Source organism: Mytilus californianus, unplaced genomic scaffold (assembly GCF_021869535.1).
Source record: "Mytilus californianus isolate M0D057914Y unplaced genomic scaffold, xbMytCali1.0.p SCAF_1, whole genome shotgun sequence".
NCBI classification, from domain to species: Eukaryota; Metazoa; Mollusca; class Bivalvia; order Mytilida; family Mytilidae; genus Mytilus; species Mytilus californianus.
In genome coordinates, this window is record NW_026262581.1 from 83,656,315 (window position 1) to 83,669,117 (window position 12,803).

At 33.4% G+C, this 12,803-nt stretch overlaps 1 protein-coding gene across 1 annotated transcript; it reads left to right on the top strand.

Annotated features, from left to right (window-relative positions):
* Positions 1-473: 473 nt before the first annotated feature.
* LOC127738178 (protein draper-like) lies at positions 474-8,718 on the top strand (the record flags this gene model as incomplete). Its single annotated transcript, XM_052249334.1, has 4 exons — positions 474-603; positions 4,591-4,734; positions 6,939-7,048; positions 8,713-8,718. Coding segments are annotated over 4 exons (390 nt in total), but the record flags the coding sequence as incomplete, so codon positions are not given.
* Positions 8,719-12,803: the final 4,085 nt, after the last annotated feature.

The following is a 12,803-nucleotide window of genomic DNA, read 5'->3' on the forward strand; positions in this document are numbered from 1 at the left end:
CAGCGTAAACAAGCTTTTCATTTTCTTACCTTCACCATAGGAAGACTTCCTTTTCTCTTGTTTTCGATTAATCAGTTTATACAATGTTAGCAAATAGATTAACACGAGCAATCTACTTCAGTTGCATAGATGATCGTTGATATATTCGGGTGACCAAGGTGATATCAATAAATATACTCCCACATGGTGATGCCCACTAAATGAAATAACACAGTCATGTGACAACGTGTTCAAAATGAAAGTACGGAGAATAAAATAAAGGTTTAAGGGGAATATAGTTTTGTTTATGCAACAAGCCATTAGTCGTTAAAAGTAAATATTAATAGTAAGAGCAAAGTTCAAATTTGAAACGAAACATTTAACGGCTTACCATCTTGACGATGGTCCTATTGTGTTTTCTAGACAGCACTTTTTATAAATCAAAAACTAATTATTTAGGGAATGACAGATGTTTTAATTTTACAGCATGAACATATGGTTCCTTTGGTGCTCAATGTCTTCGAAACTGTTCAAACAATTGCGTATCGCCACCCTGTAATCATGCGACAGGAGAATGTGATAGAGGATGTATCAAAGGATGGGAAGGATTCAACTGTACAAAAGGTTAATTAACTTGTAAACAAAAATGCATAGACGACGATAAATCATCTCTGCATGTTATGATCTTGCAGATGAAAAAAATACCAAAACAGATCAATACAAAATAGTGCTTCTAAAATATGAAAAATATGAAAGGGTCAAAGGCTTGATCACCCTTAGCACAATTTGAAGTCCGATATTTGTTGGCATATGATTCTTTAGTATTTTTTTGTAGCCACACCTAGTCTCAAACTTTCAACAATGACATTGCTTTTCGCAATAGTGTAAACAATATCGAAAATAATTCAAGCCACACTGTTTCAAAACGACAGGCCATTGTTTTTTTATAAACTGTTTGCCTTTTGTCATTTTGGGTCATTTTATAGCTTACTATACGGTATAGGTTTTGCTCATTGTTGAAGGGTCGTACAGTGACCTATAGTTGCTTACATTTTGTAATGTTCCAATTTTTAGCTCACCTGACCCACAGGGTCAAGTGAGCTTTTCTGATCACTTGGCGTCCGTCGTCCGTCGTTCGTCGTCGTCGTCGTCGTCGTCGTTAACTTTTACAAAAATCTTCTCCTTTGAAACCACTGGGCCAAATTGAACCAAACTTGGCATAAATCATCCTAAGGGTATATTGTTTAAAAAAATGTATCCGATGGGTCATTTTATAGCTTACTATACGGTATAGGTTTTGCTAATTGTTGAAGGGTCGTACAGTGACCTATAGTTGCTTACATTTTGTAATGTTCCAATTTTTAGCCTTTGACCCTTTCAATCAAGATGGCCGCCATGGCTAAAAATAGAACAATGGGGGTAAAATGTATTTTTTGGCTTATATCTCTGAAACTAAAGCATGAAGAGCAAATCTGATAAAGTTAACATGATCATCAGGTTGAAATCTATCTGCCCTGAAATTTTAAGACGAATCAGACAATCCGTTGTTGGGTTGCTTCCCCTAAATTGGTAATTTTAAGGAAATTTTGCAAATTTTGGTTTTTATCTTGAATATTATAATAGATAGAGATAAACTGTAAACAGCAAAAATGTTCTGCAAAGTAAGATCTACAAATAGGTGAAAAGACAAAAATTGTCAATTGACCCCTTAAGGAGTTATTGCCCTTTAAAGTAAAATTTTCACAATTTTTCGTAAATTTTTGTTATCTTTAACAAAAATCTTCTCCTCTGAAATTACTGGACCAAGTTAAACCTAACTTGGCCTAAATCATTCATAGTGTATATAGTTTAAAAAATGTATCCGATGACCGCGCCCACCTACCAAGATGGCCACCATGGCTAAAAATAAAACATAGGGGTAAAATGCAATTTTTGGCTTACATCACTGAAACTAAAGCATTTAGAGCAAATCTAACGAGGTTAAAATGTTCATCAGGTCAACATGACTAAATTGTCAATTGACCCCTTAAGGAGTTATTGCCCTTTAAAGTCAATTTTTCACTATTTTTCGTAAATTATTTTAATCTTTTACAAAAATCTTCTCCTCTTAATCTATTTGGCCAATTGGAATTAAACTTAGCCACAATTATTAATAGAGTATCTTGATTGAAAAATGTATCCGATGACCCTGCCCTACAACCAACATGATCCCCATTGGTAAAAATAGAACAGAGGGGTTTACTATAGAAGTCTATGTGAAAATTGTAAAAAAAAAACAATTTCAAATGGTCACAACTTGAAAACTGATTTAAATAATGATAAGGGAGGGGTCTTCATTAACTATTGTAAGACTACAATGGGATGACTTGATTTTTTTCCAGGGGGTGCAGTTTTTTATAGGGGGGGGGGGGGGGGGGGAGGGTGCTAATAATTTCTCCTTGATATGTTCCATTTTCAGAATTATTCAGTGTGACTTTTTCTATAAACCATTTTTATATCTTTCAGCATACTAATATTGGGTGAATGCCCCCCAGACACGGCGGGTTAGTCGGGGTCAGGGGAATCCCTGCCCAAATTTTTTATGAGGGGTGTTCCATCAAAACATTTAAATGCATTTTCAGCATTATACAGGCCCTGGGTGAAATAAATTTTGGAGAAAAGGAAAGGAAATTTTTTATTTTTTGTTAATTATTTTGAATATCATTATAGATTGAGATATACTGTAAACAGCAAAGAAAGATCTACAAATAAGTTAACATGACCAATTGGCAATTGACATCTTAGTGGAGTTATTGTCCTTTAAAATTATTTTCTGCAATTTATTGGTAATTTTTGTAAATCTTTTCAAAAATCGTCTGCTTTTAATTTAACTACTGGGCCAAATTAAACCAAACTTGTCCTCAATCATTATTAGGGTATCTATATGATTTTAACCTTATTTTACATGATTTCCAAAACCACAGTAGATACATGTGAGCGACACAGGCTCTTGGGAGCCTTTAGTTTATACTGTGTCCTTTCCTCGATTTCTTCTTGCAGTTAATACACAAAGTCGTTAGACACTATTATTTTAAAGGGAAGCTGTTACAACCTTTCAAGTTCTAAATCATGAACCACAATGTACTATCCTTCCCAATTCCGTTACTCTCGTCTTTCCTCTTTACGATTGAACGACAATACACTATCGCCTTATAAATGTTCCTACGATATAGTTTTTGACTGAATACAATAATGTTTTTTCAAAGATTTCAAACGGATATATATCGAATTAAAATAACTGTTTATATAAAAAAAAAGAAGATGTGGTATGATTGCCAATGAGACAACTCTCCACAAGAGACCAAATGACACAGCTATAGGTCACCGTACGGCCTTCAACAATGAGCAAACCCCATACCGCATAGTCAGCTATAAAAGGCCCCGAAATCACAATTGTAAAACAATTCAAACGAGAAAACTAACGGCCTAATTAATGTACAAAAAAATCAACGAAAAACAAAAAAGTAACACAGCAACAAACGACAACCACTGAATTACAGGCTCCTGACTTGGGACAGGCACATACATACAGAATGTGGCGGGGTTAAACATGTAAGCGGGATCCCAACCCTCCCCCTAACCTGAGACAGTGGTGTAACAGTACAACATAAGAACGAACTATAAAAATCAGCTGAAAAAGGCTTAACTCATCAGATGGATACAAATAGAAATACATATAACAAAAATACACAGTGGACGTGAACGGATACTTGAAAATCCCAACAATAAAAAGACATTAAGTACAGATCTGAGAGTACTCGCAGTTACTGACAGCTAGTTCAAAGCCAATAACAACTAATAAAAAAAAATCATACATCTAAGACTAAATTATCAATCAGTACACATCCAACATCCAATGGATTTAGTGTAAAGACGTCATAAACAGGCAGAGAAAAACATGACCTTGTGCAATGCCAAGATACAGGAGTCGACAGATTGTAGATCCATGAAAGTCCATATTATGTATATAACAATAATATTTAGTTTGCTTTTAATTTACTGATAACAAAATCAATATTAATACCAATAAAAACAATATTCAAAGATCTAATGACAGTGTTGAATTGGTAACCTTTTAGAATAAGTTTATTTAAAGGATCGATAAGTTTGTCTGTATTGTCGTTGGAAAGTAAATGTTACAACTCATAAAAAAAAAACAAGTCTGCAGATTAGAATTAGTGAAGAAACATGTGCAGTGAAAAAATTGAAATATCGAATTTATGAAAACGGTGTTTGTAATCTGCAATGTGGGTCGTCATAGAAGTACGGCAATGTATATATTAAAAGAAATCTTATAGTAATTATTCATCTACCACTGTAGATTTACCAATGCAGTTATAATTGAACTCGAAAGATCAATTGGCGAATATTGTGACAGCTAGAAATAGTAATTATTCATCTACAACTGTTGATTTACCAATGCAGTTATAATTGAACTCGAAAGATCAATTGCGAATATTGTGACAGCTAGGTGTTGCAAGTTTGTGAATGAAACATAATTGAAATTAAAACTTAGAGATTGATCTAACATGTTATATGCTCAAATGTTAAATCTTGAATTAAAACTTGCAGAGTGCAGCAAAGGGAAATTTGGATTTGATTGTTCTGAATCATGTGATGGTTGTATTAACGATTGGTGTAATCGTTTTGATGGTATATGCCTTGATAACAGTGGATGTAAGCCAGGCTATGAATATGGAAGATACTGCAATACGAGTAAGAAATTAATGCTTATATGATAATTACATATTATATAATACGTTTGATTACAACAATGCTTTATTTTGAAGTTTGTATAGTGTATGTTCTAGCTACAAGCTTTTGTACAATTAGTGCATATATACATAAACAACGAAAACTGGTTTTCATCATATACATGTATGAGGAAACTGACAAATGCTAAAGTAGTGAACGATCTACTGTGTAGGTAATCCATTAAAATGTATGAAATATGCCAATACATCAACGGACCAAAGACTGGCACATATCTGGCTCACGTGGAAACAGAAAGATTAGTAAAGACAACTACATAAAAAATGCGATTTATATTTCTACATGCACTAACAATGTTTCTTTGGAAAGAAAATCAGTAATATGTTTCCTTTCTGTCACTGTGACAATATATGGAGAAGCTAATCAAAACTGTATTGTTTTGCAGCTTGTAAAGATTGGAACTTCGGAACCAATTGTACAAAAACATGTAACTGCCTAAACAAACCATGTAACAAATTTTATGGCGACTGCTTCTATGAAGGCTGCAAAAAAGGATGGCATGGTGGTTCGTGTGACGAAAGTAAGAAACATTTTATTCATGTGAAAGTACCCGACTGAATTAGTTAACTTTGTCTAACCTTTGTACATCATTTAATAGTTTCCAACTATATTTCATAAGATAGACTTATCCGCTTATATTACGAGCTAGTTGCTTTCAACTGGTTACAATTTAGGTGATTACAACGTAGCAGAAATAAAAAAAAATACAATTTTATAGTACGATACACAAGTAAAAAAACCATTTTCTTGAATGTTTTTCAATCTTGTATATATGGAATTTAAAATTTGAAAAATTATATAATTATGTCCAAGTTATGAAAAAAATAAACTAGGATCTGACAATTTGTACTCTTTATTATGTTGTGTTTTGTATACTGTTGTTTATCTTTCGGTCGTTTCTCGTCCATGGCGTTGTCAAGTGGTTTTCGACTTACCAGTTTGAATTTCCCTTTGGTATCTTTCTCCTCTCTTTTATAACGTTTATTAACCAATATTATTAACTTTGATTATCGAAGCCACAAATAATGTTTTATCTGCAAATACTCGGTAGTATTATTTTGTTTTTCCATCGGAGACATCGTTGCAGCACTGCCTGTTTTCTGTCCGGCGCCTTAGATCAGTCGGTCAACTATGCTGTATAAAGTGTAACTTTTGTGATTATATACATTAGTAAACTTATAATAATATTACAAATGAGGCTTCACTGGGTTTAGGAATATTGTCACATGAACTTCTCCCATCTTGTAGAAATCAGTTGTTTAATAAAAATATGTGTCAATTTTGCTTTGAATGATGGATAAATAAGCGGCCACGACCGATTACAAGTCAACCAAAGACTTGAAAACTTGTATTTGCTGTTATTTTCTTCTATGTTAGCAGGATTTTGGAGTAAGAGCAAATACTGGTTTGCTCGTTTTCAGAATAATGTGACCTGGTAGTGTGACGTGTCTTCCTGTGGATTCTTACCTCGGTTGTCAACTCGCATGATAATAATCTGGCTCAGAGTGTCGATTCAAATTCATACTATATTAATAATTTCTAAGTGTGATATGCATGTAATATTTGCCAAATGACATAAAAAAACAATAGACGATCTTCATTGTCTTCCATCAGTTGCTTTTCGTCTGTCATCCGATATCTATATTGTTCTTATGAAACACAAAAACGTTCAAAGATCCAACAAAACTGGGACAACATACATTAATAGAAACCACTACAATTATTATATAAATAAAGAACCAATTCTAAAATCTTCAGACTCGGCTATTCTTAGAATATTCAACTTTAAGATTTATTCATACAGTGGACAATTTAATGAACTATATCTAAAAATTTAGGTTTGTAGCGATTTGGTGTTATAATTAAAAACATATATACTCGATTCCCAACAGATAATTTTATTTTGTATGCTCAATGTCTCAGAAACAGAATTGCATGATTCATTAGAATACATCAATAATAAGAGACGATTATCGAAATAACTTTAAACAAGAAAACATTACACTTAGAAAACAAAACTCGGATGGGAACAATATAACTAAATGCAATGAACACAAGTGCACAAGCACACACAAAAGACAGATACAACAAGAACTAGCGTAAAGAAATAAGGCAATGCAAACTATTTATGAGGTTTGATGTTTCAGAATGTAATAATGGTTATTTTGGATTTAATTGCCGTGGATTGTGTGAGGGATGTGTTAACGTAACCTGTGAAAGATTGGATGGATACATGGTTGTATCTTACATGTACCAGGTACGCTACAATATTAAGCTATAATAAATACTTCGGCTAAAAAAAGAAATCTTAAAGAAATTAATATTTCGATTTGATGTCCTTTATTCTATTTAGCAAATCAAACAAATTGAAGAAGAGTACCACAACTCAAATATGTAGATGACTATCGGGGTTTCATGGTATATTTACAAAAGTCTAAACGTTCTCTTTTCTAGGGTTACAACAAATTATATGCTTGTTTAAGATTTCCGTTTTGTCGAGCTTGCGAAATTTTGTCGCGGAAGTGAGACATGGCGATCCCCACAGTGAGGTCTCTTCCTATGTAAAGGTATACACAGACTGTATGTACTGAAAATCCAATGTTGAGACACGATCCTACATCCATCGTCGGCGTCGTCAACATTTAGATTCATTCTGTTATTAAAGTTGTTTCAGACATCAATAAATTTGTCAATCTTTCATGACGTTTTTAATTATCAAAAGACAGTATCAATTTTGAAAATATTTGTTTTTCTTCATTCTTCCGTATTTTTCTGATAAATGGATTTAGCAATTTCGCAGTTAACACTAGGATACAATCTGGGGTTAAAGTTTTCTAGAAAGTAATAACTTTTAATTGTCAAACCTTCAAGGAATTTTGTGAAATTTTGACATAAGCCTTTTATGCTTAAATTAAGATTTTGATATTATATTTTTATTTTTTCCATATTTTAGTAAGGGGGTAGACTTAGTTTTTCTGTATAACCTTGGATATTTCATGGGAGGATGTACATGTATGTTAGGTTTCCTGTCGGTTATTTGGTTGGTCGTGTTTACAAGAAGACGAATTTTGAAAAAGAGAGGTAAACAAAATAATTATTAATTAAATGAAACAATATTAATAATAAGAAACAAACAACACAAAAATACCCTGTAAATGACGGTCTCAACCTTTAAATGGATTGATTAATTCATTCGACAGATTGGTTTTAAGTTGGCAACCCTTATCCAAATCTTCGACAAAAATACATCAAGAAAGAATTTATACGTTTCCAGATAAATATTTGCCGGAATGGCTTTGAGTGGGATCCCGTCTGTGAGATGGTGTTGAAGCTGGGGAAACTAGCTTTTGTATCTGTAGTCGGCTGTTATTGGACTACAAGATAAGAATTTGTAATATCAGGTTAGATGTTTTGAATTCGATACCAATATATGAGATATTGGGTTTTAGATAATAGATTGGAATATATCACAGTTCATTCACAGCCAAGTCGGCAGTCCAATTCAATAAACGTAAACCAATTGGTCAAGTCCAAATTCATTTAATAGAGTCCAAATATGAAATAACAGTGTTATACAAATCAGTAATTTTAAAACAAAAACAATATATCTGATTGCGTTGGAAAATCCGAACGCAGTACATGTGCTCTCGTTGGCATATCCAAAACGGAGTCCTTTAATAATAATTAAACTTTCTTTAAATACCAAAATAGCGTTGCTAACAACAAAGTTTGTAATGGTCATTTTGTCAATAAAAAATAGATAACTGATTGATTCCGTTTATTAAAGAGAATTATGTACACGCGTATTTATTGAACATAAAGATAATTGATCAAATAGAAACATTGAGTAACCGTAAGATTTTAGTTTAATCTTGACCATAAGTATTGACAAATATAGATTTATAATCTAACATGTTTCAGGTGTAAACAAATATTTCGGACATTTTAAATTCATTGTGAATTTCGAGATCATTAGTATTGAATAATGAAATATGCTTGGTACACACGAAATGTACACGTTAATAAACTGTAATAGAAATCAACATAATTAGATAGTTTTGAATATAAAATTTAGCACAAAAATAGAGTGTCACAAATATACAATACGAAATCTGACAACATAGATGCAAAATATAAATATGTGTGTCATTGAAGTTGAAGAAGAATAATTATAAAATATGTTTATTAATACGTTTTATTTCATATCGGTTAAGAATTAGCTTCTCTCATTGGATAACAAGGGGCCACATGACATTCTTTATTCTTCAGTAATATTTTCTATCGGTCTTTAACAGAAAAAATCGGACCGGAAAACCGGTCGTTAACAGACTTTTACATGTTAATGACCGGTGGGGCGTGGTTTCTCTGTTTGAGTGAGGTCCCGTAATAAAACGCAATCGCGATTCAGACGTGTTTACAGTTTACAGTTTACAGTTATGAACATGGCTGAATCGGAAGACACGTCTGCTAGTACAGAGAACTCTAATGACCGTTGGGCTGTACTTTCGGAAGCTGACAGAGATATACTACTCAGCAACAAGAATGCTGAAAGCACCAAAGCAGCCACCAAATTTGCAGTCAAGACTTTTCATGATTATTGCATGACAGCGGCGAGCTACCAGACGACAGTGGCCATTGACCCGCTACCCGACATGGCTCTTGATTAACTGCTTGAAAAATTCTATCCATCACTGAGGAACAAGAATGGAGAAAAATATGCTGTTCAAAGCTTGAGGTCAATACGGGCCGGTATTCAAAGGTACATGTAGGTACACTCGAGTTGCATATTCTTCCATCATCTGTGAATGTTTACAGTTTGCCAAAATAATAATGGGGGTTGATATTTCTGGAACTTTATTTGTGCAAGTGTAAAATGTGTATTAAGGATTATATGTATGTTTATAATTTTGAATATCAATGCATTTTGAACCAGAATCAATTTGTTTACATGTTCCTAAGGCACGTTCCATTTGATTTTCTGGTTAGGCCTGTTTTTTTGGTGGGAGTACACTGCAGCTCAAATTGAATAACTAGCTTTAATTCATGTATGAACATGATAAATGTACAAAACATAGTAAGTTGAATATGTATTTATATGTGCCATTAATTTTTCAGGTACTACACTGAACCGCCACGTAGACGGGAGATCAACTTTATCAGCGGCGAAAATTTTACCCGTAGTAAGGCTATGTTTGAGGCTGTTTGTGTAGACTTGAAAAAAAGTGGTCTTGGTGATGTAACCCACAAACCTGTGATAAACGATGAAGATATGGCAAAGATCTGTGACTTTTTCAAAACTTGGAAAACAGATCCAGTAGTCCTAATCCGAAAGGTTTGGTTTGATCTCATGATTTTTTGCTGCCGTAGAGGAAGGGAAGGACTGAGAGAACTTTCGAAAACTTCATATGTTGTTGATTGTGACGGATCGGGTCAGAAATTCATTAAAAAAAAATGAATCAGAATTGACAAAAAAATCATCACACTGATGTAGAGGATTCGTCCGGTGGGATCATTTAGGAAGAAAAGGATAGCGACTTGTGTCCAGTTGCATCTTATCCTTTTTTATTTAGGGAAATTGAACCCTAACTGTGATGTACTTTTTCAGCGTCCGCGACCGAATTACCATACAGAAGATGAGACATGGTTTGAGAACAAACCACTTGGAAAAAATACTTTAGGTGCATTAATGGTGAAAATCTCTAATTGTGCGGGATTATCAAAAGTATACACTAATCACTCAATCCGATCTACATCTATCACATTCAACTCTGAGTGAAAGTGGTTTCGAGGACAGAAAAATCAAAAATGTATCTAAGCACAAGTCACTACAAAGCATTGAAAGCTACTCAAGGGACTCTTCACTCCCACAAAAGAAAAAGATGTTCAAAGCTCTTGCGTCGTCATTATATAATACTAAGACAGAGATACATGTACAGTCTACCGAGAACAATGCAATAAGCACTGTCAATAACATTTCTCCTTCGACAGGAAATGCTGTTGCCATTAGAGCACCAACAACCATTGCAGTACCACAAACTGTTCAAAACACTAATGCGTCTAGTACATGTATGCAACTTGGTGACATTGATTTTCTCGATGACAGTTTCATCAGTGAGTCCGCAGACTTTGATAAAGTACTGAAAGAAATTAGTGCATCACAAAACAATGTTCAAAACAATTACTCAAAAAAAAGAGTCCATGTGCAACAGAAATGACCATAGCGTTAATATTCAAAATGTATCGGGTGGAGTGTTCAATTTCTATGTTTCTAAAGACTAAATTTATACATGTATAACTATGAAGATTTTTTCCAGTTAAACATTTTCCTGTTTTCATTTTATATTGCAGTTGTTGTTGAATTGTTTACCATATGTTTTTGTTAATTATAAAATTATAGAAAACTTTATTTTGTATTCATATACTGAAAAATTGCACTCAAATGAATGGCAGTGACTTATAGTTATTTAATACTATGACTGATCTTTACTCTTTTCTATAGAAATCGTACATTAACTCGAGGTTACTTTGAACAATTTGAATTTATGAATTTTTTTAAAAACATGGTTTCTCAATGAAATAAACATAATAGTTATTGAAAAACTGGTCATTATCGTGATATATGGACTGCCCACAGGACAGTGGTATTGACTGAGACAGCGATAATGACCTACGGCTCAGTCGCTGTCTCAGTCAATACCACTGTCCTGTGGGCAGTCCATATATCACGATAATGACCAGTTTTTCAATAACTATTGTGTAAGTATAGAAGGGGTGTGATATTATTGTCAGTGTGACAACAGTCCATCAGGGACAACATGACGTGGATCGTAAGCAACTATTGGTAACCGTACAGCTTTCAACAATGAACCAAACCCATCAGGTCGCTGGTTTACATCCTCATCGTTTAGTATCTGTTAGATAATTGTCTCATTGGCAACCATACCTCTAGTCCTTAAGTATATATATAATGTATATGGCAAAGTATAGGATTTAAGAATAAATAAATCAGGTTACCCGTATTCGGTCCTTAACACACAAACAACTCGTTTTATTCTATTACATTTAGAAAAAAAAGAATTGACACTGACGAGGGCCATTTGTTAGGCCAAAATTTGTCAATAAAATTTCCTTTCATCTTATTCGTATAGTTTATCTCTTATTGGTATCGTTACACCAATCTTCAGACTTAAAAAAAGATACATATAGGAGGGACAAGCTATCTTGTTCAGCCTACGAAGTCTTTAACAAATTAAAAGGTTTTCGGGATTTTGTGGATAAAAAACTTGGTTTGTAGTTGTATTTTCACATACAGTATAACCCGTACATCATTTAAAATCAAGAATTGTACATGTACATACTGAACTTAATCCTGAATACTATGTTTATACAAAAGAGACTGAAGATACTAAGGTGACATTCAAACCTTTTAAATTGAGAGAAACTGACAATTCTATAAACAAAAAATACAAAAGACGACAAAACACTACATAGAGAACTAAAAACTTAGCAAAACACCCCACAAAAAACCAGGCGTGATAGTAGGTGCTCCGGCTATGCAAACCCTGCTCCACTAATGGCACCCGTTGTGTTGCTAATGGTAACTTCAAATCTGTTGAAGATTATAGTTTTATTCAGTGATGTCACAATCGAGGAAAGGATGATAAAATTTAAACATGTGTAATATCATATTATTATTTTTAATTTTTAAATGTTTAAGAAGGTAATAGAATTGACTTATTAGGATTACAAATTATTTGTCTTTTTTTTTCAGGAAATAAGAACACTACAAACACCACAAATTGGTAAGTATTTTGAAAATTAATGCACCAGTACTAACATGTAATACACACATATTATAACGTATGTTTTAAAGACCAAACATAAAAAACACAGTTTGAATTTTGAAGGGGACAGCCATTTGATTTTCTGCATGGGGGAGGGGGAGTGACAGGAGAATATTTTGTGGACGAAATTTGTAACTTTTGATATGCTGCTAGGCCGAATAATTTATG